The sequence below is a fragment of the Anticarsia gemmatalis genome, chromosome 18 (assembly GCF_050436995.1).
Source record: "Anticarsia gemmatalis isolate Benzon Research Colony breed Stoneville strain chromosome 18, ilAntGemm2 primary, whole genome shotgun sequence".
NCBI lineage: Eukaryota > Metazoa > Arthropoda > Insecta > Lepidoptera > Erebidae > Anticarsia > Anticarsia gemmatalis.
Window position 1 is genome coordinate 7,010,485 of NC_134762.1, and position 26,839 is coordinate 7,037,323.

The 26,839-nt window shown below is 33.8% G+C and overlaps 2 protein-coding genes across 5 annotated transcripts in view; one reads left to right on the forward strand and one right to left on the reverse strand.

Moving 5' to 3' along the window:
- Positions 1–30: 30 nt before the first annotated feature.
- LOC142980589 (RIB43A-like with coiled-coils protein 2) lies at positions 31–6,170 on the reverse strand. Its single transcript, XM_076126052.1, has 9 exons — positions 5,960–6,170; positions 5,523–5,663; positions 4,962–5,122; positions 3,311–3,446; positions 2,882–2,986; positions 1,870–2,009; positions 1,506–1,593; positions 1,167–1,273; positions 31–784 (listed from the first exon to the last, which is right to left on the reverse strand). Exons 1-9 carry the CDS (start codon positions 6,080–6,082, stop codon positions 643–645), a joined length of 1,143 nt encoding a protein of 380 aa, XP_075982167.1. The 5' UTR covers positions 6,083–6,170; the 3' UTR covers positions 31–642.
- Positions 6,171–6,971: 801 nt separating this feature from the next.
- LOC142980661 (uncharacterized) overlaps positions 6,972–26,839 on the forward strand; it is a 119,259-nt gene continuing 99,391 nt past the window's right edge. For all 4 annotated transcript variants that reach the window (XM_076126171.1, XM_076126169.1, XM_076126172.1 and 1 more), the window contains exon 1: positions 6,972–7,394. In XM_076126171.1, coding sequence (XP_075982286.1) covers positions 7,202–7,394 — 193 coding nt within the window. In that variant the 5' untranslated portion in view covers positions 6,972–7,201. The remainder of the gene's footprint in view (positions 7,395–26,839) is intronic.

The following is a 26,839-nucleotide window of genomic DNA, read 5'->3' on the forward strand; positions in this document are numbered from 1 at the left end:
AATCTACTCAGGGTATAGGAAACCAAGAGATAGAAGTACAAAACACGTTTATTAATTAAATAACAAATGTAAAAGTGATAAATAATTGCTAATAAGTTTTAAGAAGACATTTTATAATGACTGATCCATAATTCTTCTTTTATATTTCTAGCAAAACTGCATGGCAGTGAATTTGTCTATTCAATGGTGCAATTTGGATAACATGAAACGTTATGCAAACCACGAAATACAAATAATTATGAATTATTCTAACATACACACTTTAACCATAAACGAATAATGGTATCATAAACCCTAGAAATGGTGCTAGTTGACCCCAAAACCCAATTATATTATGCTACATTCTAATACTCTTATAAACACCATAGTCGAATATTTTAGTTACACTCAAGAACGACTTGATATTTCATGCTTGACTTATAAAGCGTTACAACAAGTCTTTAAAAATAGTTTAATTCGACTTATTTTTGGCATTCAAAACTGTATATTATTGCAGTAATTAAGCTACAAAAATTCACAAATTCATGCAAAAAATACCAGAAGCAAAAGCAATAAAACAGACTATTACCTAAAGGGATATAAAATGACCCCCGTAAGTGCAATATTAATGACCCCATATAACTGAGTAGCACATGACCCCATTTATCTGGTAGTGGTGTTGAACTGTGAGTAGTACAGGTCTGTGGGTGTGTTGTTGTAGACCACTTCTTTGAAGTACTTTTCTCGTTCTTTCTGCTGCAGCGCCAGGAGTTGATTCTCTTCCATCAGCTGACGGGCTATCTCCCTGTTGAAATATCTTAGCTGAAGATAAATTGCTTAAATAATGTTATTACTTGCTTTGGGGATATTGGTGACAACTGACGGTTGATTGAAAGGCCTAATCAACTTATTGGAATAAGGTGAATATGTGAAAGCCTTTTTAGAAAATTCACCAATACGATTAGAAAATGGAAATATGTTTGTCCTTTTAATGTTTGGGAAGGTAGCTGTTTGATCGTTAGAGACTGAGAGTGTAAGCTCTAGTACTTCAACTTAATTTATACGGAATTCCACTGTCGGTAACAATTAATATATTGGTGAGATATAAATTACTAAACTTCTTACAAAAATAACAGTGTTCTAGGTATGTACCAACCCAGGTAAGTTATTTTTATACAAAGCTTTACCTTCTCTTGCGTTGGTCAGCGATATCCTGGCGAGCAACTTCTCGCTGAATAGATTTAGCGAGCGCCTGCCATTCGGCTTCCATTTTCTCTTCAGCCTCGCGTTTAGCCTGTCGTAAATTGATAGGCACTTATTAGTATTAGTTCCGTTCGAAATTTTATGACATCAATAGGTCTTTAATTACACTAGTACCCTCTAAGAAAATTATCAAAACTTAGGTTGATGCATGACACAAAGAATAGTGAGCACGTCCTCCTATTTCTTGAAGTCGGTTAAGAACATATCGAAGATCTTGAGATATATCAAGGGATTTCAAGGAAACGAAAGTGGTTTTGCCGTACCTTTGCAGCGGCCATTTGATCCTTCTGCGCGGCGTAAAATTTCTTCTGTTCCTCTTGGTTCATACCCTTGTACATGAAACCGATGGCTCTGCAAAATATGGAATATTATTAGCTCAATAACATTAAATGTGGACTACGACATCTATAATAGCCACGTTACCATACTCGGAGCTACTAATGAGATATTCTAGCAGAAATTAAAAATATGCGCACTTTGCCGAAACCGGGAATCGCACCCGAGACCTCGTAATATATGCAATATACACAACGGTTCAGAACTTAAAATCTACGTTATAAAATTACTGCTACAATAAATCGAAGCCCACTTCGCTCCCAGTTTTTTTCTTCAATAAGAAAGACAAACCTGTTTTTGCCGAGCGAACTCTTGGCCACATCGGGGTTCTCAGTGAGCATGTCCGATGTCAGATTGTTGTACATCTCGGCTGTGTTGTCCGCTTCCTCTTGCTCCTTCATTATTTGATCCAGCTGGGTCTTCTCGGCAGCCTGGGTGAAAGAAACAAGTCAAGTTAACTACGGATAGTGTAGATACTGGAAATTCTTGTATTCATTAGGAGAAATGCAAAATTAATTACTTATAAAAAGATTTCATGTAACTACGATGTTATTAGCCAGCCAAAGAATAATAATGTTATTAAACGGTAATTTGTGACCGCTAGGTGAAATGGAGTTTTAATCCCAAAACGCATATTATTTGATTTATTTTTAACTATCAGAATAACAGCCTAACTATCCACTCATTGAATTCACAAGGATTATACCTACCTACTGTTGACATTATTTGTTTTTTAACAGAGGAACGCAGTCGCAAGCGGAGATGTAGGTATGAAATATACTTCTTTGCCTTCACCCCTCGTTATACAAAGTATCGGAACACAATTTATTACTTTTCAATTGACTAGCTTCTTTCTCAAATAAACAACGGTAAAATAATACTTCGTTTTTCCGCTGCAAGGCACAAACTCATCGGAAAACAATCTAAGTAGTTGCGAAGTAAATTAATTCTTTACACAGTCAGCTTCCAGGAAGAATGTAGTTAGTTGTAACTCCGCACACAATATCGCTATGGATTTTATATCGAGAGAATTAAAATCAGTAGCGCCCGGTTTTAGCGCCTTTAGATAGATAAGGATTAGATATCATGACTGTCGAAATCTTTATCTAGTAGATACATAGGTTACCTGACACTTATTCATAACCTGTGAAACTGGTCTTATTTATGGCACTGATGTAGCTACTTAGCAGGTTATTCGGATGATCGATGAGGTATGAATCCTACCATAACCCTACCTTATGTAAAACTGTTTTCATGCAATGATGTATAGAAGACATAATATTCGGTCTCCTTTTTAACTTACCAAGGCCTCATTGTATCTCAAGTTGGCTTGTCCAAGTCTGTAACGACACTCGCGCTCCATTTTGTCTAGTTCACTAGCGCGGGCGTCGCGAGCTTTTATTGCCATCTGAAAATGCGAGAAAACTAGAAGGTGAAGTACAAAAAGCCGCTACTTTTAAGTTTCCTCTTTGAGTTCGGATCCAATGGTTGGTGGTCAACATATGAAGTATCAAAGTTGTTTAAGCCGCTTGACAGTCTTTGGTATGGCTAAACGACTGTTATCCTAACTGAAAACAACTGCGACAGACTTTTGCGTATCCTCCGGAGCACGGACACGATGGAATGTCCGTGCTAAAGGATGCTTAACCCACTGATCCTTTTCCCACCAGAGAGTTATGAGTGACTCTCTATGAGTGCTTTCTGTGGTTAATAAATACAGTGAGTTAAGTACCATGTAAGCAGCCTCTGCTTTCTTCCTCTCCTCCTGGGCCGCTTTCCGCTCTTGGACTTGTTGCTCCAACCAAGAATTCTTCTGCGCTGCCATTATTTTCTTGCGCTCTTCGTAATCCAAGTCCTCACCCTCAAATCTGCATGAAAGATATGTGAAAAGATTAAATTACGTTATGCATTTCGAAAACGTATGGCGGCGTTATATGACATTGTTTTGTTTCGGTAAAATAAGGGAAAGATACATAACATACTAGGTAGAGGTACTATGGTATTTTCTGTAATTTAAAAAGTTCAATTTACAAAGAATATGGTCTGAGGTATCTATGTAACCTTCTCTTAAATAGACTGAGACAAATCCCGCGTAACATATTATGTAAGTACATGGGTATATTTCTCTCACAGGATATTTATTAGATCAAATATCAATAACTCTCGTTTTGATCCCGATAACGAAGTTTTATTTTCCACGTAGATGTGGAAATCTAATTTGTGCCCGTGTGTCTGCGTTGCGCAGTAATTAATTTATGTGCCTGGTAGTGAGAGCAAAATGTAGATAGGTACAATAAATCCTTTACATAATGCTTACTTTGTAGAGAAACATTCTTATTTAAATGAACTGCATTATAAATCATGATTTATGTAGGTACATTTTTTTATTTATTTATGAGTATTTTTTTATTTATTAAGAGTGAATGCGTATCTACATCGGTACATGTATAAAATCACGTCCTTTTTTCTCGAGTGTGGACGAGACTAAAGAACACTACAAAATTCGATTTTACCCATTCGATGATAACTTAACACTGTTGAGGATTCATTTAGAGATATTTTTTTAGTAGTTATTTTCATTTAAAGCTCTTACTCACTCAAGTGTTTTTTTTTTCAAATCAGTATTTAACGGCTATTATTAGTAAAAATACGTATTGTATACTTGAATACGGAAGCCATACGTTGTGGGAAAGACATTGCCCTTAGTTAATCTGATGAAGTAGAATCTTGTGAGTATTTATACAACAGGTTAACGTTCGCATTATCTTACTACATAAGATATTAACTTACTACTGAATCCTTATAACAGTTTCACGTAAAACCAAGTTCATGGTCACTGAAATATAGGAGGTTTGCAAACTGTAAAAATAATGAAAAAATAATCGAAACTAGTTCACATTCCCACTGTCAATGTTACCCAAATGATTCAAAGTTACCCAAGTTGACTGTACCTTCGTTGCCGTCAAGTTAAAGTGTCAACGACAAATCAATCCGAAATTATGTAAACTACACGCCCTTAACGGGAATAGGTCGACCACTAACCCTGTGTAGCACCATCTAATGAGGAAACCCAATAGTCTCCATGGCCGTTTTAAAAGTTATAAAATAGTTTATAAGTTGTAAAATAGAGTTTGACTGCCTCCGTGGCGCAGTGGTTTAGGTCTCCACACCGTAACCATTGCACCGGGAGATCGTGGGTTCGATTCCCACGCGGGACAATTATCTGTGCGATCCACAAATAATTGTTTCGGGTCTGGTTGTGCTTTGCGTCCGTTGCTTGTATGTTTGTAAAAGTCCCCGCGACACAAGAGCAATTCTTAGTGCTAAAGTTGTCTTTTTAAAAAAGAAAAAAAAAAGAGAGTAGTTTATTACAGGTGACTTACTTCTGCGCACTAGACATTCCAACAGGCGCTCCATCGCCGGCCCTCGGAGGCAGCTGTTTCTTCAACACTTCAGGGTCATTCAGGTCATACTCCCTCCTGTCTTCAAACCGCTGGAACCTTTGACGGAAGCTGTCGATCTCTTCGCCGATGCGACGACGCTCCTAAAAACAAGTTTGACACGAGGATAATTGATTGGTAGTATTGGTAAGACATCTTCCATCATTTGGGAGGGAAAGGTTTCGTCGATCAATCTTTTCGAGGACCTCTAAGGTCAATGCTTTTGAGTTTGAGTTGGTTGTCATTGAAAGTAGGATTATTCCGGTCCACATATTTGTTACGTAACAATATGGTGGTGAAGTCCTCACCGACATTTCTAAAATTAAATTACTTCATAAAACATAGACAAGTTAAATAAAAATAGCCGTAATTTAGAGGGCATTTTGATATTAAAAGTTTCTATAATCAAGAGGTTTTACTTACGAAATGAGAAGGTGTTATTACGCGATTACTTGCAAAATACATGTCTAGTCAACTATAGCAAAAAGTTTTTAATAGCTGTACCTCTTTCTCTCTCGCTTCGAGCACCACAGCAAGGTTGCTGTCTTTGATCATCTGTGCGGCGAAGGCCAAGTCCTTACGAGTTTGTTCATCACGTTCAGCTCGCTTCTCCGCAACTTGACGTTCCAGGAACGGGACATCTACCTGTGGAAATTTTACATCGGATTACTAACAATCTCAAATATTTATATCTAAAGAAAATCTATTAGGGCTCTTGTTACGCATTACATTGACTGATTTCTTTGTAGATGGAAGTCCTTGTAGTGAAACAATTTATTCATCACATTAAGTCAAATTCGGCTGTTATAAAGCAACTTTTTAGAATCTGAAATATTTCGAAATATGCTTATCTCGAAATGAACTGCTTACAGTGCGTTAATTTGAAGAAAATAAATAGAATTCAAAGATCCAACGTTAGAAAAAGATTGACTGATACTTACGCCAATCTTCCTGTTCCTAGCATTGAAGATTCTATTCCTCCTCTCAAGCTCACATTGTCTCCTCCTCTCCCTATTCTGAGCCTCCTTCCTATCGCGCTCATTAGAAATCTGCAATTTCATCATTTTTACAACAAGATATCGAAATAAACCCAAAACTCGCGAACACAAAAATTGTAATACAAAACGCTAGTGAACGAATTAACAAAATGCGTTGCTATGGCAACCGTTGTCTAGATTGATTTAACAGCTGTACTTGTTGCTGGTTGGTAAGAAAATTAGGTCTCGTAAGGCGGTCGTTTTATGCCTATGTTATGTAATTTGCTACGAAATATTTTACTGCTATCCAAGTTTTACGCTAACATACGTAACCGAGCTTAAGTTAAACGTACCTAAATAAATTCGGAGAGTTAGGGATAAAATCGCTTATGATACTGAAATTCATGATTTTCATGAAAAAATGTACAGTTTAAAATGCTGTTTAATGTTGATGCTAAATGATTATATAGATTTTGGACTAAGTGCAAAAATATACCTTTACATAGGAAACGATAGGAACGAACTTTGAACATATTATTTTAGAACAATATTTTGTTTAGAAGTCCTATTCATGAATTATTTTGGTGTAAAAGTTTTACTCTTACTACTGGGCTGTACTAGGCAAGGGTTTCGCGTTAGAAAGGTCTTAAACTATCTATTTGTATTCTTACAGTTCTGAAAGAGGCGAAGGGTATTAAATTAAAGATAAGAGCGGGTTATTGTATGTAAGTTTTTACGTGTTTTTAGTTCCTAGTGTGATTTTATAGAGTCTTTTACGTCCTATTAATATTGTCAGTAGATTTTTCTACACATCATAGTACTGTGTAATCTACTGAATAAACACTAGTTCTTGTGTAAAAAATATTAAATTTAATTTATTACCATTTAGAAAAACATACCATAAAATTAAATGATAGTAGAATAAATTTTGCGGCTAGCAACACGGACTGCGGACAACATGAGGTGTGCGACACAATTGTCGGCTTACGACGCGTACCGCCAGTCAGCCGGCAGTGGCTCGAGCAAGTCAGTGCGCGCCACACCGCGATCGAATGAGGTCATATCACTCGCCGCGGAAAATCCGTATTGCATGTGCGTAGAAAACCGTATTTACACACGTATTTTTTTAGTGTTTTGAAAAATTATATAAACAAAAAAGTGTTGTGTTTTGAATTATAATTTTATAAATTGTGTTATGTGTTAATAATGACAAGTGTTTTGAAAAAGTCGAGAGGTACTAAAGGAAAATCTGAATCCATGCAAGAGGACTTGCCTTCGAGATGGGGGGGTGTCTCCCACGAGAACAAGTCGGAGGACGTTGCCAAATTGATAAGATGCATTGACGACAATATTATCGGAAAAGGAAATTCGTTTTGTGGTCCATTTGGTCGCAGGAAAGGTGAGTTCTTCAAGAAATATATTGTTTTATTATTTCAGAAGTCGTTACGTTTAAATTCTTCGGATGTTATAAGCCCTGACGTTTTTTTACGTAGGAGCTGTATATTATGCTGAATGTATTATTAAATGTTTTGTTCTGTGTTGGAAGATACTATGATTTTAATATACATATAATAGGTACTAATAAGAACTGTGAAAACTTCTAGTCATTACTATTAATTTGTACATACCACGTTCCTATATGTTCGTAATTGACTAAATGTTTCGTGACTTATTTATCTATCGTAAACAATTAACTATGAATATTCAAATGAGTTTCCATTAGTTATTTAAAGACGTCCAAATTGATGCCAATGTGCCATGTCGCTTGCCACACGTATTCTATAAATAGGAAAACATATGTTTTATGTGCAATAGCCGGCACCTCGTAAAACTGTTGTCGGATGATCAAGGTTGAAATTTTAATAAGTTTTGGGACTAAAATACGTTATAAATAATATTACATTTCCCGTTATAAAATACGACGTTTGTTGTATCATTCCTTCTTCAATTGAGTTGCTACTGTTGAATAAAATCTACGAAAACTGTAGTGTCATTGAACTCGTCATGAAACTCGTCTAGAACAAGAAAACCTATAAAATGGGTCAATCGCAAGGTGCCTATTTTCAATAGTGTAACGGTGTTAATAGCTGTATGTAAATATTTACAGCTTTTTCTTATTTCATTCATAGATATGTATCTTAAAATGTTAGGAACGATTGATATATTTATTGCGATATTTATGATCAAAACAAGTGAGACATTTGATCAAAGTGTTTACACTCGAAACAGGTTTCTTTCCATTGATTGCTTTTGATGTTTCATTGAAATCTTTGATAAGATTACGATCTAAACTCTTTGCTTATCTTATCGTATTATGCAGCAGCTGCACTTTCCTTTATTAATAGCTATTATTTCCATATACCTAAATAGGGTGATGCATCCATTTAAAGTGATGTCCTGTCTACAAATCAATAAATTGAAATATAGAGAGTGTACCTATGTCAATTCTTGAAATAAATTGGCTGTTGCAGTGTGTTGACAGACAAGATGAGATGTATGTTCTTTCATTGCATTTATTTAAACATTAGTTCATAAATATATTTTACAATAAACAAGATTTTGGTACTCCTACCATATTAGCATAACTAAATTATATAATTTAGTAGACTTTGTTGGACATTTCACACGTGCCTTCGTATGTAATATTGTAATAGGTACGCTGTACTATTTTTATCATGTCAGGGCGCCAAAATTGAGCGTCTGTCTGGCCGTTATTCATCTATTTGGCACATCCAATTGTAATTGATGTTTCATCAATTCTTGTCACTTCGGATATTTCGAATTGTGTGACAGCAAACATATTATAATATAATTGTGACGTTTGTTGGCAACAGGGAAATGCATAAAATGGTTAATGCTAATGTATTAAGTAATAAATTCATTCATTTTCAAATAACGACAGTAGTTAGTGCGCATTTAATTTTAAAGAAATTTATTGAAATAGTTTCTGAGTTGGTTGGCCATGATTTTCCTCTTAAATTAGAATACTCTAATAATATTGTTTTCTGCGTCTTATAATTTCCCTGAATTCAGAATTTCAGGGTCTTTTCCCTGAATTACACATACTTCGACTCAAAATTACCTATTTATTTAATGAGGGATTTTGATTACTCAGATTTTATTGTTACACATCGATAAACTTGGCTTGTTTTCCACTTTTATATAAGTAGGCGAACAGCGTTATTGATTATATCCCTATATTTTAATATTGTATTGTTTTACAATGTTATTTGTCTTTGTTATAAAAACTTTTTAATTGTTTCACGAAGCTAAAATAATAAAGAGCCCTTTTGTTCCGCCAGCCTTTTAAGTTTTATCGCTTTCTTTCTTATTTTATACAGCCAAGATGGTCGTAATAACTTTTTTCCTTGTTATATTTGGAGGAAAACACCCCGGTGAAAGGAACCCGACCCAGACAGGTTTGTGAGGTCGTCTGAGAGCAAAAACTTTGAAGTATTTTTTCTATGGTGCCGTCGAACGCATAAATTGAACGATGCCGCAACATTTACCGAAAAAGTATACATATTTAATAACTCAGTTTTTATTGTTGCAAGTATAAATTGGCTTATCGTTTATTGTAGTAACGAATAGTTAAAGTCAAAAAGGTTATTTTGATAATTCACGCAGTCTGGAATTGTTAAGTCGTAAAATTAATCGCATTTTTTTCTTGGTCTAGAACAACTCGCTCATTAAATTATAGAGATATAAATATCAAAAAGGCATTATTTCAAATAAAATAAAAATACTATTAAACAATAAAAATCTACGTTCGTATGTACAGAAAACGACAAACTGTTAAATAAGTACTATTTTTGAAATTCCATTGATCGTCATTCAACTATTAGACGTGTACCATATTGCTCCCTGTCTACGAGCACGTTTTTCAAAACAAAGACATCAGAATTGCTATAATTTTTATTTATTGTTGACAGAGCCAAAGTATGTTAGTGTCATATTACAAACGATCTGCATATTAATAGGACGCTTTGTGCGGAAGCTAAGTACTCAGTTATTATTCGCGATACACGCAATGTAGGCAATGTGGGCATCCACGTGCGATGTCACGTGTCGCCTAGTTAGTCATTTAGTCGCTATGTTGAGTACTATTGCGATAAAAATGGTTCATTGGTCGGAAACAACGGCGCTAATAGTGGCATTCGTTTAAAGACTGCCGATTTAGATTCAAGTAAAGGCTGGAAAGTATAGCTATTACTTTAAGCACATTCAGAGTGAATTGTATTATAGGTTTGTGATGATCGTTAAGCCAAGTCAATAAAATGTTGAATCCTTTGAAGGTCAAAAGTTCTGTTAAAGTTTAACAGAATTTTGGGCCTTTTAACGGATAGCAAATACGCTTGATTCATTTTCGTACTGTCCTGCTGCTGGATAAAGGTCTTTCTCATAACGAAAGAAGATGAAATGGATAAGCTTCAAGGTGGATTGAAAACTTAATGATATTTATTATTTATAATCCGTGACTATCAAACGCTCTTGTTTGTTCAACCGCAAAAGGAAGTGTTTTTAAAATATGGTAATCATTCATATTTTATTTGTTTATTTTTGATGAACTTTATGGTAATCTAGCGTCCGCTGAATTAATTTGTTGTTGTTCCTTCCTAAATGAATTATGTTCATTGATCACATGAGTCATGGAAAACTTTACAAAAAAGGCTTAAAGCATACTAAACGAAATTTATTTAATTCCATCTGGTTAACTATCAAAAAATCTTTAACATAATCTATATTTGTATGAAACGAAGTCTCTTCCATTTTTTATCATTTCTGCAATCAGTACTGCAACGTGCAACTATATTATAAAGTATCAAACCTTCATTAATAATAATAACACGACACCCGCCTTGAATGACAATGATGTAGTCATGCTACCTGCTATACATCAAAGCCCTTGCCATTTGTTATAAGGACGAGACGCTGACAGAATCCGATGCGCAGACGCATATGCTTGCGAAAGACTGCTGTACGACGGGATGAGCATATAAAATGGAGTTAGTACATGCGTGCCAGATTCCAATTGTCTTGTGAATGGTGATCTGCGGCAGGCGGTTGTCACAAGGGAAATAATAAACGATATGCATAATGTATTCTATATTACTAGGGGCCAGTCCGGGCTTCGCCCGGTTAACACAGTTATTTTATAAAAAAAAAACCTTCAGATCTGTTACGCATAAAACATTGGCTTGAAACGCCCTATCTATTAAAAAAAATCGCATCAAAATCCGTTGCGTGGTTTTAAAGATCTAAGCATACTTATAATATCTACAGACACATGGACAGACGCGGAAAGCGACTTTGGTTTATACTATGTAGTGATATCTGGTAACAATTTTGGCTTTGGTCAACACTGTAGTCGACTTAACAAGTTCCATATAAGGAAATTTCTCATTGAGTTCAAAAATCAATATCAAAATGAACATTTCTCTCTTCTTATCTCTTTTAAAGGAAAATTTTGAAACACATACTTAATTTTTTCCTTAAAGTTTTAGCGTGAAGTACTAACTGCAAACAGGTTCATCATATAATATGGACACAAAAACGTGCACTAAATAATGATAGGGTGCCCGCCCAGCGCTTACCGACGAAATACGAGTCATTTAATTTTGCGTGGAATTTTTGAACTTGCACGCAACGGTCAAGAAACTTTTTCGCAGATATACTCTGATACACATTACAATTTTACTACATGTTTTAGCAACTATTTACAAAATTAAAAACATAATTCACTTTGTTATATACTAGTAATATCAGTAACAGGGCTTTTTACCCTATGCTAATTTTGACATTTCATTTTTTAAATTCCTCAGAATGCATTCGTTCTGAAACAAAAGATTAGAATTCGCAGCACAGATTAGATAGAAATAATAAAAAATTGAACGCACTTTTTTTCTGATTGTAATTCGATAAGTAGCTTACTAATACATAAATCATATGTTTTATCGTTCATTTTACGTGATATCACGCACTTGATTATGCATTTAGTCTTGTAGTGATCCAGATTATAAGATTATTGTTATTTAATAGCCTAACGAACTGATACAATATTTTTGCGAAATAACCTTTTCAATGTAGCATTCTTAAATGAATGTTATTTTAGAATTTACTGTACAATGTACATGGGAAGGCAGAGACCAGATAACACCACTCCTCTGTACAAAATTATTTTGCTTTATTCACATCCATACATCTCATCAGACTTTATTACAATCAACATAAATCCTATGCTTCGTTTTCACAAGCAAATAAAAAGTTCCTAAACTCGTTTGTTACTTCAAATAATATTAATTTGGGTCAAGTATAAACTTTGTTTTCTAATTACGCCTTCATTGACCTTCAAGAAAAAGTTCAGAACGAGTTGGGAAAGTACTTGGAACGCTAATATTACGTAATGTAGCCCTAGAGGGTTTAACTCGAGGATTTTTATATACAGATATTATCCTCGTGATTTTGTATGGCATAGGTTCATATTGTTCATAATTGTAAAATACATGGATATGTTTTTTGCATTAACCTAGAATTACTTTGATAAGCTGCCAAATTAGTAAGTACTTTTTTAAACATCTTAATCTGCTAATTTTAAATAATTTACAAAAAGAAATCCCTAATCTATGGGTTTTCTTACCCCTGATTGTATGTATACAAGTAAGATAAGTATGGTACAAAAGCAATCTAATTGCAGCATCTTAATAAATATTCTCGAATATCCCAGTTGCAATCGGTCATCGCAAATGTTCTGAATCAAAGCGTTAAAATACTCTCATCCATCATATTTATTTATCAGTGGTTGTTTCCATGAAATATATTGGTGTTCTAAAAATAGATAAATCAATGAATAAACCTTTGTTTGCTGTTATTTCGGGAGGCGTTGACCCCGGTTGAATAACTTTACGAATGAGAGAATACAAGTTAAGATTTTAGACATGAATGATGTCGTCTGTGTCTCGGGGTTGTCTACGAAGTGTTGACGTAGGTGTATTTCTAGATAAGGTTTGGTTTAGAGTACGTTTTATTGACTTAGGTACTTTTTTTTTTACAAGCAAGAATAAAAATGCAATCGTCTTGTTTGTAATTGAATTCTTTTACTATGACCTTTGTAGCTGTAATTGATCTACGTAGTATGGCTTTTTTTTAGTTTTCATATAGCCATTTTATATTCAGTATGATTTAACTATTATTTAGGTACTATTTATTGCGTATCGTACTAATAAATTATTTATTATCAATTATTTATGTGCAGGTCCATTAAAACGAGGGCCAGGGCAGATTGCACTTGTGATAGTTAACGTATTAAATTACTTTTTTTAAACGTCTCATATTTTTAAATAGTTTTTTTTTATAAATTTTTGTTTGTCTCCAAATTCGTTAGTGTTGTGAAACAATGTACACTTTATACTTTGAAATTGTAATCGTTGCATGTGTATGTTACTGTAAAAGCCAGAACTGCGGTAAATCCTAAGATTTTCTGGCAAAACCTAAGACTTACCAACTCTCAATGGTAAAAGTCCGAAGAATACTTTTATTTCGAACTTTTACCTCTATTCACTTGATAATGTCGAGATGTCGCCGGAGCCCCGCTTCGCGGGGCTCCTCCTTCCGGGTGGTTTAAAAAAATAACCACGAAGGCTAAGGTGGGAGCTTCGCTTCGCTCGCTCCCACCTTAGCCTTCTAACCTAATCTACCCATGTTGGTTTGCCCAGAATTTCTTCTTTATAACACGTTATGACATGACATTATCAACTTTTACCTTGTGATTATAAAAATCCTAAGATCTATCAAGTGAATAGCGGTAAAAGTTCGAAATAAAAGAATTGTTCGGACTTTTACCATTGAGAATTGGTAAATCTTAGGTTTTACCGGAAAATCTTAGGATTTACCACAGTCCGGGCTTTTACAGTAACATATATACAAAATTAATGACTACTTCATCTTTCTTTTAACTCTTGCTGCTTTAATATTAGAGATAGAAACATAAACTTATCACATTACAACATGAAATGTTGTTGAAAATTACACAAATAACGTAATTTATATCAAAACGAAATGTAATTGGCTATTAATTAGCAGTTTATGGAGTCTGCACTTCCTGTAAATAAAATAATTTCGTCATAATGTTGGCAGCACTGTTCAAACCATGAAATGCTAGTTGGAATGTTGGGAAATTCAAAAATAGAGTTGGTTGTGGAGAGACACATTTGCAAATTGGCATGACATCGGATAGTATGATAAATGGGATGAAAAGTGTTTCAATCTTTGTATTCGACGCTCTATGAGGTGTAGTTTTTTCATACATAAGACATTTTGGTTCTCCATAGTGCTTGATATGGTAACTGATTAAAAAGCCGTGTTTTTTTTTATCTGTCCCTTTGATTTATTAACCTACCAACGAATATAGTCTATACTTTTTTTCCCGCCGTTACACCCGGATATTTTTCACGAGTACGGATATCAATTATCATGTTATCATTGGTTACGCAACTATCAGTGATTATGTGACTAATTACTTGTTTAATCGATATGCAAATTGATGATTACAATCTTATACTATCTGATAAACCTCTTTTATCTTGACAAACTATTTATAAAGCACTATCATACACACATACACACATAAAATCACGTTTTTTTTCTCATACACATGTAGGCAGAAACCAAAGAACACCACTTGGGACTATTCTTACAAACTTACCTTGCCTCATTCACATCCATACATCTTGTTATACAGGACTGCTGGTTACGACTACTACGCCCTATCATATCACTTTAAAATATACATATAATATGTTTTCTAAAGGCATGATAGACAAGGTAACTAGACCGAATAAACGTGACCATCGACTCTATATAAAATCCATTAAACTGGCAACCTCTTTTAATTGGTAATATTAAAACAGCTCGATTTAAGAGCAGTGGTTAACTTCATTTAATATTTCATACACGTTAAAAGTATTAAAACCTTGATGGATATGGTAAAAGTGCCGAAAATAGATATCTATTATATTATTTGATACACTGTACACGTGTAGTTATAAAAATATGTAGGATCGACTAATTGCCTTATCTGAGACATGTTCTTTGTTAATGCTGCGGATATTTGTATGAAGATTACGAGTGTTTTCTTTCTAAGCTCAGGCTCTTTCAATACGTGAGGAGACCCTTGCAAGGCAGTAGGACAGAAATGGGTTAAATTTATATCAAGAATGTTATATTTATAATGGACACCTTTTTAATTTGGGCCGAAAATACTTCAGCCTTAAACCTGAACTGGGGTAATGGTAGGCTATTCTTCCTTTAATTTAAATAAATTAAAAGCATGTTTATAAAACTTGAAAATATCCGGTTCGCCATGCTAATTGAGGTAAAATGATATGAGATATAAATAGAAATAAAGTAGTCTGATATTTATGAGCGAAAACATATTTATCACACGCTATTACAAAGCAAAAGGGCTGGCCTGATAACGACAGCGAGAACGCGAAAAGTTATTACGAATCGTCGAATTATTAAAATATTAATATTATTCAGATAACACGTATCCGAAATATGTATTTATTCGAGCGATAACTCTTTATTTACGAAGATAATTTTATTATGTAATCCTGTTACACGTTGGTCCAAATAAAAGTATGCTGTGCTGATAATGTGTGTAAACTACAGATAAGAAAGTCATGTTTATTAAAAAAGAGATTGAACGCTAATTATACACTTTTAAATAAGTATAGCTATAAAAAACAACTAAGATTTTTTCTTTATTCAATTAAGATATCCCTAATATATTTCTTTTGAACTTTATGGTGTTTCAATTTTAGGTTCACGTGTCACATTTGCCAATTTGTGACCGTAGTATGTTTCTACGATAAATAAGGAAGCGTAACACAACCCAGCGTTATGACGTATCATATCATAGCGTATACTGAGTATGATCCTGTTTTAATTCAAACGTAAAGTAGTTGTTATCACAGCTCGTTCAGCTAATATATTTGATGGAACTTTTATCGCACACACGTGACCGCCCACTGGTCATACTGATTGTGAGTAAACAAAGAGACTGGTTTATAATAGCACCGCTTTAGATACTCGGCCTATTAGAAATGAATTGAAAAATGTTTTTTTCTTGCTTTTCTATATGGTTCGGCGTGGCATATTGTGATGGTGATGTAATGCAGCTCATCTAAGGGGTCAATGCTTTGCTTTTGTTTTCGTACTTCATAAGCCTACGTTGACTGAAGGTATTGACAACGTTTGACCATAGTTGAGACACTATTGTAAATATTAACTAACTTCGATAATATCAAATTTCTACAATCCAAATAAGGAAATCTTTACAGGGTTAGTTAGTTAGAAAATAACTGATTAAAACGATGTGACATGTGATTTCTCTTACAAATATTCATTTAGTGTTGTAATAGAATCCCGAGCAATTTTGGTATGTATCGCTACATTTTACTTAGACAAATAGAGTGCTATTTTATCAGTTTGAGAAGGCTTTACGATAGTTAATTAATGCGAGGCAACCTAAGATATAGACCCTCTGTTAGTATTCAAGTCGAGGAAGTCAGACTATCATGGTTCTATTCGATGATTTATAAAGAGCTCGATTTTACCACGAGGCAGTAAATAAATGAATAGTTCTATAATCTGACCTTCAGTGATTAAATAATTGTTTACTTCTACTGTTTATTTGTAGACAATATGGCGACGAGATAAGAGTTTTAATTGTTATATCAGTCGATTACTTCATGCGATGCTTCAATTAAAACGACCACGGTACATTAAAATTTATGGGCTTGCGTTAATGACCTTAAAAGGTTTTAGACGTATTTGCTTCAAACCTTGGACGATGTTCTACAGTTTGTTTACAAAATTGAATTCTTCAACCTTTCCTGGGCCTATGCATATTACATAGTATAATCGCAATTTAGAGGTAGTCCATCTAGAGCATGTGTTTGAATAGCACCTAGCCTAGTCCACGAAGAACTCGAACACGAAGAACCACTTGTCAAATTTCAATACATTGATGGGTGATATTATAGACTACCTCGTAATTTTTACTTAAGAAAAAAATCTTTTCACGGTGGGTTAGAATCTGAGTTTGATTATTTGTAAGCTTTGGTTTCCACTTTTCTTAGTGTTTTCAGAACTTCATAAAGTATTGCAACCTGTACCAGCTTTAATTTCATCAAAATCGGTTACTTAACTTTGGCAAGTCCAATCAACAACGATGTTTTTGATTTTCCCCAAACAGCAAAACACAAATTAACCTAATAATTTACATACAAATTGTCTACAAATTCTTAACTAATAGGATTATTTCGAGTACGGTTATTTATTAGTTGAAAGGATAAAGGAGCAAATTTAAAAGGATTAAATTATCGTGCTCAACCAATTTCATACATGGATTCACATTAAGAAAGAACTAGCTTAATGCAAATTATGTACCTCTGGGTAAACACTTTATTTAGAAAAAGCAGCCTCTTGTATGAAGCTTAAATTAAGTTATAAGTGAGTATCTAATATCTATATAAAAAAATCAAGGCAACAAAGAAGTTAGAACACTTCAAAATGGGGTACTTTTAAGAAAACTATTACATAAAATCCTAGTTATTTAAAAATCGTCTATCAAATAAAACTGTTACGGATAATTTATTGTTTTTGCTATAGTATGTCTTGAAGAGTGTACTCACAGTCATGAACTCAAAACAAATTTAATACATCTAATTTTTCATCTATGTTTAAGAAGAAATAAAGGACTCAGATTCTGATGTGAGAAATAGCTCATATTTTTCACACAACAAAGGTAATATATAAAACCACTAAGGTAAACATCTGCTTGGTTGGAAGGAAAATTCATCCCTATCATAGCTGGCCATCTCTCCCGATCCCAGGGGTTGATAACAGGATATTATACTATGTTATTCGTTTTATGAGCCGCCTGCCAGTTACATATGATGCAATCTTAGCCAAATGAGATATGTTTGTGTTTTCAATGGCTGCGTTTGAAAAGTTTGTCGGAAAATGCTGTTGTTTTTAGTTGTAACTAAATTACTAATACTTTGTAAATAAACAATTAATAAGCCATGAAAAGCCAATCACAAGTTTGTGAAAGTATTAGGATATTCTTAAAAAAAAAATGATATTGATGTTATAAAATTTGGTGAATTGTGTCAGTACGTTTTCGGGGGCCATGAAAATGTATTTCAAGAGTCTGTCTGTACCAGGCTTGAGAATAAAAAAAAAAATTAAGAGAGTTTAAGAATCATCAGGAAAACTTTGTTTCCTATCAATAAATCTCGATCTTCTTACCTCAACTAAAATACCAAGTAACAACCGCTACAAGCATTGCATTGATAAACGACGTGCATTAAGATCATTTGCTCAGTTTCCTGGCAAGTTATCTAGAATCCAGTTCTCAATCACATGACTGTCTGATCACCGTGCATCGACGCTAACACTTTGTTTACATACATAATTTATAAGAAAAACCGGTCGAAATCGAAGGTCGCACTTGCGTAACGAAACGGCTCATATAAGCACATAGAAGTAGGAATTAGATGCTAAAATGTTGTCAGAGTGTACCTTATGAGATTCTGCTGGGAGCCGCAATTTACCTTTTTAGGGTACTCTTTCGTCTGAAATTAGAACTCGTATAAGGCAAAGGTAAACCTCTAATCCAAGAGTAAGTATATAAATAGGCAACAAATAAGTTTGTGAACAATTTTTCGTGGAATATATCGTTTAGATGATTTTTCCGAGATTAGATTCCTATTTCTAAACATTTTATCGGACGACTAAATCATTTAAAAAGATTCTTCTGCTTATTTTGAACGCGGAAAGTCTTTACGACATTTGATCTCGTATTCATTGTGTTATTCCCTTTATCCTTTCAAAAACTTTTATATGCAAAAAGTTGAGGATTCAACGGAAGATAAATAACTAAAGTTACCCAAATAATTTATTGTTTAACTTTAATATTGTATACAGAGGTCGAAGGGTGGTTGACATTTTGTTTTTGTACTTTTGCGGAAAACAATATGGCGGTTGTAGACCTAAGTCTTTATTTGTCATATTTTAAAAAGTATGTAGCTTGAGCCCACGTGGTAGTCCTGTGGTTCTCAGGTAAACAGTATATGCCAGATACTGAAATACCTTTTAAAATAAATAGCCTTAAAAGTCTAATGTTATGCGTATTAAAGAAGCCATGTTTAATACCTTCCTACGGTGAGTGTATTTGCAACTGTATTACTTTAAAAAATCTAGGTAGTCTTCCCTCGAGAGCTACTTTAGCTATTAAACCATAAATGAAGAAAATCTTAAGTGTCAAATAGTAGATTTATCAACCCTTTCGCAATTTTCTCTTTGATATTTAAAACACGAATCGTTGGTGTCAGCCTAAAAGCTGCCAAACTTATGTAGGATCAGGCCAGACATGTGTACTGCATAACAGATGAGCCTTGTTCTAACACGGTAAGGACCTGAAAAACCCACATAAGAAGATCCTCTCTTTGGTAATACTTTAGAATGTAGATTTTCCTTCGTATGTTTCAAAGTGAACCTAGTCCTAGCCTATCAGTAAAATGAAGAATTCGTCAGATGCAGGTGATGAATAAGAGCTCAGTGGACGTCGAAGTAATTGCACTACTCGTATTGCAGGCTGTCAGTCTTAACTCGCAGTCTGCCGAACTCCTGTATATACGCTTAAATTGTATCAGGAGTTTATTCGAGATTTTAAAAACTGCCTATAACTTTAATTTAAATTTATATTCACTAAGACCCACTTTTTAAATCGTTCTTTCATGCTCATCATCATGTCAAATTAAAGGCATGTCAGGACAAGGTCTTTGTTGGGAAAAATATTTTTTTCTAACATGACTTTACTTTGCAACATACGAACGTTAATCAAGTAAAAAAAATCGATCTAAATTATTAATTATGGACACACTGTTTACAGTTTACATCCGTTAGGTTCAAACACGTGACATGACGCATGGTATATGTAACTGATATGTAATTAATCTATAGTTTTTATACCGGCCCGTTTATTCTCTTGATAGGTCATTTACCTCCCTTTTTGCGAAGTGCGTGATGCGTTAATATAACCTAACTATGATTAATTAGGCTGGCAATACTAGATGGGAGGTGGCAACATTTATATTAATAGTTCGAAGTTGGAAAAAATGTGTAAAGTAAAGTGGTCCGTGGAATTTTTGCGCAAGCCAGTTTTTGTTATAAATTAAGTTCTAAATGAATATTAGTTTCTTACGGTATTTTCAATTTTAATATTTTTTTTTATTAACACAGTATTAAAATGAGTTCTAGTCTTTTGAACAATTAAATAGCCTCCCTTTACGTCAAGCTGTCGGGAGGGGCATAAATGTATTTTCTCAAAAGTCTCCCGAATTCAAAAAAGATACTATAAAGTATAGTTTCAGAAAGATATTTCAGTAGTAAAAGCTTTTATTCTATACATCAGGTGTTATAAATACTTACTTTGTCTGGTCGTCACAAGTCAACCCGTATCAACTTTTGATATAAACGTCACATGTAATTGGCCCGCAACATACGAGTGACAAAATAATATCTAGAATACCTAAGAACGTTGTACATAAAAGTGGGAATAACATTTGTGAGAAATACGTCCATCAATTTCGATAGATATAATATTACCTTTCCATAAACTATTAATGTAAAAGAATAGAATTTAAACAGCATTCTCCCTCCATTATCATCATTCTATATTCATCTTTTCAAATGTAGAATTGTTTAAGCCTCTTTTTTCAAAATTGTATAGAAGTGTCTCTTGCTGGCCAGTACTTTTAATGCATAAACTAGAGATGTCTCTAGAAATTTGGTAAGACCCGTAAAAAATAACAAACAAGATAATAAAACAATTTTGTAATAGACCTTCATCATTTTTAATACGAACCTCGCAAATAACCGCTAAAATTCACGTAAGGTATAAAAATGCCTAGTAACTTGATACCATCAAATTAGGGAACCGGTGATGCGTAGGTCTTGTAATTCGCTTGATAGACGTTGAGTAAATATGTTATCAAATATGGCTGACTAAATGGTGTAATCAAAAAAAGTAATATAACGTTTTACTGGTTCAACCGTTAATGTGAGTTCAATGAACTTTTGGAGACAGGCTGTCTGGTAAAGTAACGTATATTTAGACGTGTGAGCAAAAAATACAGACATGTGATACTCTGAACCCCGTAGATAAAAACTGTAGGATACATTAACGGTGTTTAATCGTTTGTTGTAATGAGTAGCTGGGATATAATGTTACAACTTATAAGTAAGTAGATATTATTTTAAAATTGTATGTATTTATTTTCAATTTGTAAAATTGTATAGATAGAAAGATGAATAGCAATAGGAAAATTGCTCCTGCGTGTGGTCGTAATCTTTCTGATTAACTACATTAATAGGTATCTAAATACTAAATATCTGCTTTTTCTAAATAAACAATAAAGAAATTCAGTTATAAAATTGATTTTAAATTAAAAGCAGGGACCTAATACCTATAGTTAACACCTTTTTATTGTTTTCAAATTATCGGCATAGCCTTTCACCTATGTTGGAGTCGGCTTCCAGTCACACTGGATACAAATGGATAATTTGTTAAGTATCACATATTATGCATTATTATGTCTTAATTAATCATCATCACACTCAGATGTTATAAATAAACAGTAGCGACACTGTCATCGTAGTGATGTAACGTGTTTGTCACCTTGCAACTACGGGTGGAAAAGCAATGCAATTATAAGTGAAGCCAAATGTGGCGCGTGAGTAAACAGATGGGAATTTTGGACGAGTTTGAAGGGTTTTGAGGAAGTTATGATGTAATGTAGATTAATTAATTGTATATTAATGAAGAGAGATGCTTTGAAGAAGGCTAATCATATGAGCAATTATGAATGTTTGTAAGTTCTTTCTCTAAGAGTCCTTATTCAAGTCTATTTCAGTGAAAATGAGAGCTAATATAAAGTATTGGCAGCTAAAGAATAGAAAATAAATATGTACCTATAACAATATAGTTTTAAAACTTACGAATCTTCATTTCTTGCTATGGTAGAGGATTGGATTTCAGCAGTATAACTTGCACTACAATTGATTCAAATGAAAAACGTAAGAGTGTTACACATCGTCTTTTTTTCAAAAACCCGGAGACTACGAATCTAGAAGCTAAAATTCGTAAAGACTTTTCTTACAGTTTATTCGACAAAATGTTTATTTCTTGATAAAATATAGCAACAATCTGTAGCCGTTTCGCGCCGTCTTGTAAAAAATGGCGGGATTTTATCAATGGCTGCGGTGCGTCGGTTACGAGAAGATAAATGCTAAGGAAGCGGGCTTGTTTCATGAGTGGATATTGTAAGGAAACATCGTTTGTTCCAGGATGTTTATTGTTTAATATATCGCAAATATATTCGGAAACTTGGGCTATTATTATTGGATTATTATGCAATTATTTGTATGAAACATTGAAGAAATTTGATATTTTCAATAGGCGATTTCCTACCACTGGCTGTGTAGCTATCGACAATTTCTGTATGAAAATCTGATCAGCGCCTTAAGCGGATACGGTGGGAACTAGTTTTTAAGTATATTTCAAATATCAATCTCACGATGCTCGATAGTACCGAGTGTACATATACTTCTATTAGTAAGTATATTATCATTAAAAAGGATTATTAAATTTTTTGCCAGACATACGAGTTATATTCACTTGATCATTCCGTTAATCTTGAATAGGACTTATAGTATTAAACATCAACTGTCAGATTGTCACCAGTTTTAACGGTAAAGAAAAACATGGCAGACGTACGAGGTGGATTAGTGCATAATTAACCCATTAGGCATTGAGGAAAATTATGAATTAAAGTATCAAAATATTAACGTTCTCAAAAAACCGCGAAACCGGTATTAAATTCTAAGAAAATAACCGATCTCAAAATGCACTAGTAATATTCTTACAACAATTTCTTAGGCAGTAAATCAATAAAAAGCGTCCACACCCCATCATTCGTCAAGATTGATTAATAACAGTTATTTCCGAGTTTAAGCCGACATCGTTCATTATCTAACAGTTCAGTACACTTGGCGTCAAGCAGTCTGTGCTGTCATATCTAATATTAGACAACACACTTTTTTGCCAACTAGGAAAAAACTATCTAATTAAAATTGACAATCCATGGGATCGTATGTCGGCATGAAGGTTGATGAACTCCATCCAAATTGTTCATTTGATGGTATGCGTGCTGAGTAACGATATTAATGAACCGATTTAAATTATAAGATCGTTGTACTTTATAATTCGTTGATTTTGTGTATGGCTTGTCAAGAAGATGTTTTTTTCGGATGGGTTATATCAGGAGTTAGAAACTTTTGATGATTCCTACAACCTGTCTTAAACAGTTGACGTGATAAAGAGTTCTTGTTCAGAAGTTAGAAAAACGAAGTTTCTTGGTAATATCAGAAGTTGAAGTGAAATTTGTACCGATATTTTCCATACTAGTTTTTCTTCCGTGACTTCAATAAATCAAAATCAAGCTCTCTTGTTAATATCAAGTGTTCCCCAATGACCTAAAAGGTCAAATTTAAAAATAAATGTCCTAAAATACCTAGTTTCAAAATCTTTACTAACCAAACAGCTAATTACTGCTTTAAAAAGTCCATAAGTGATTATTTTCCATATAATATAAACCTAGTGAGAACGAATACGCTTCGATACCAACAAGCCGGTATCATCTAGTCAGTTAATTCCCTTCAATTGTTAGGTTGATGCCCTGTTTTTATATCCTGTTGGAGGCGAAGGGCACCACAGCATCAATGAATGTGTGCTGTGAAATTATAATGGCTTCCTTGTGTGGGTGTTAAGCAGTTTTGTCAGGTGGACTATAGGGAAAATTGACAATTGTTCTTTAATATGTGATTTCAATATTTATTGCTATGTGTAATTGATTGGACCACCGCAACGGAAAAGTAGTTGCACGATAAGCGATTTGACTTTTAATTTTTTATGCATTGTTTTGTAATGAGTCATCAAATAAAATGCAATACCTATACTGAAACATTGTACATCTCGACATAAAGGTTGTAAGAGTACAGTGGGAATCTTATTATTAACATTAAATAAATTAAGTTCTACATCCTAATCACCTATACTACTAGAAACGTTTATGTCAGCGTCTGAATCTTGGTTTAAAAAGAACAGGTATACAAATAATACAATATTTTGCTCCTCCATTTTGTTTCTCCATTTTTCTACAAAAGGCAGTGTAACACTATCTAGTTATTCATATTCGTGTTGAAATCGTCACCAGTAGCCATAACACTACCGACAAGGGTTTACGACAGATTCACTTTTACGACTCCACTTCATACAGAACATAACCTAGTTCTTACAATATAAAGATCTGTTTCACTGATAGTCTTATATTTTGTTCGTCTATAACTCTATATAGGTACAATTCAGAATAGTATTACTTCAATCCGAACAGCTGTAGCCCGAAACTGTCGTCGGCAGATTTCAATAACGTGGTGTCTTGAAACTTTACATAACTTGTGATACTATATTCTTTAAGAATAAAGACTGCAGTAATATACATTATGTTAGCACTAAAATATGAAGGACAGTAAATGGCCTGAAATGGTTTGGATATTTAGAAAAGATTTTCAATATTCGGATATAATTCTTGACTAGTAATAAGTTTCAAAAGTCTAGGAAAAGTCACAGGTTTTTACAATGAATATAAACTGAACCATGTCAGAACTAACTATAATTAAGGAAAACTCAAATGGTTTCATCAAAAAGCAACAAAATCTTTGCTTTATAATATGTATTAATGATTAATTTCAATAGTAAGATAAGCGTTGATTGATTATATGAAATTCAACGTCTTTTGTTTTTATAATCGTGTATCAAAAGTCCGTATTGATAAAGATGAAACGTTAATACCAATAATACTTCGATAGGAGTGCACGCACATACATACGTCACGAACAGCTGATGTTTGAATAAACTATGAATAATGTATTTTCAGACATCAAACGGTCATGAATATGTCGCCTTTGTTTGATATTTACTTTATTTTTTTACTGTCACCGCCGATTCAATTTTCCGCTGTAGAGTAAAACTCTCTTTTACGGATTCCCAAACTTTTCAGTTGTGCAATTTATTTATTTAATATACACAGAATACCACGTTTTCGTTTTTATGCTCATAGTCAGAGATGTATGAAATATCCACGTTTCGCTATTAACTATTTTAGTTCCATATAATAAGGTGAGCCTATTGCTATTTACCGCGCATTTTACTTAGCTCTGAGCTACTATTGAGAAATATTTTAATTTACATTAGAAAAGACTGTACTTTGAGTGATCCAAGAATCGAACTCGAGACGTCATGATCAGCAGTTTGATACCGACCGCTCCAAAGAGTCACCGTACAAACTTGCACGTCGTGCACGTACAAAAAATATATAATACATACGTTTAGTAATATTAATTTTCAAGATCAAATTCTCATACAAAAATGGTTGATACCGACTTTATAACAACGTCTCAAGTGGTTTAAGATCACTTCATAATATTTTTTTGCTTTTGTCATTACCAGTCTAAGGATCTTTTAATTAGGTGTCTACTTCACTTTCTTCGTTACGGATTTTGAGCTAATTAGGTATCATTTATTTTTAGATAGCCAACGAACATTAAATGTCGATTTTAAACTACTTTCTTTTCAACTAAAGAGTATATTATATACCGGAGGCCGCCCGCGACTTCGTCCGCGTGGAAACCCTTCCCGTGTAAATCCCATCCCTTGGAAACGGGATAAAAAGTAACCCATGTGTTATTCTGGGTCTTCAGCTACGTACATATATACCCATCGTAATCGGATCAGTATACAGATTTGCGTGAAATTTTATTTACAAACATCCATACATACATACATACTCACAAACATTCGCATTTATAATATTAGTAGGATTTTTTGCATTCACTAATTAAAGACATCTTGTTTCCGACCGGAAGTGCGAATAAAATCACGCCATATCGTGTTCAAAATTAGTCGGTCCAAAACGAGTGTAGTGTTCTTGACATGTAGTTTGGTCCAACAACCTCTTGGCCCAGTTATCTGTAGTTGATAATTAGTAGTTTTGATACAATCTCTTGCGCTTTGAACATAAGCCGGCTTGTTGCTATGATACTTATAAACGGAGGACAAATCTGTAGGTCGATGTGATTGAGTGGAAATAATGACTTTAATACTTTTAAGAATTTCCTTTTTGTTTTTAAAGTTTTGTATCAATAATACCTAAGATATTAGGAATGTAAAATACTCTTTTTAGATACATTTGAGAGTGGCCAGGCAACATTTAAGGCTCAAGTACTATTCTCTGTACTGTAGAGTGTTGGCTACATTGTCATTGATTGTCGTCGTTTCGTATTATCTATTTATATATATTTTCGTATAATCGTATTTCATGCGATTGTCGTGTGTAGCCAACACTCTACAGTCGCATGAAATACATTAGTGACTTTATTCAAATTAAAATCATGTGAACATCGTAGAACACAACATAATATCTTATTTACTATAATATAGAACATCCCCTAATCCACTTATATGAAAAGAGTACTTAATAATGAGGAACAGATTTGCAATAACTTGCAAGTTCATTGCTAAAATTGTAATCAATAAACCTTCAACAAAATATCCAGTGCCTTAGGCAGTTACATAATTAAAACTGCAAGGTGTTTCAAAGTCACCACACATTCTTATTTTGGTGCTGGTCGCACTAACTCAAAACGTAGACCAGTTGA

Coding starts and splice junctions, on each gene's coding strand:
- LOC142980589 (XM_076126052.1), bottom strand. CDS start 6,082: ATGATGAAATTGCAGATTTCTAATGAGCGCGATAGGAAGGAGGCTCAG. Junction 3,447..4,961: donor GGAATGTCTAGTGCGCAGAA/GTAAGTCACCTG, acceptor TCTTTCATGCAG/ATTTGAGGGTGAGGACTTGG. Junction 2,987..3,310: donor AAGCAGAGGCTGCTTACATG/GTACTTAACTCA, acceptor TCGCATTTTCAG/ATGGCAATAAAAGCTCGCGA.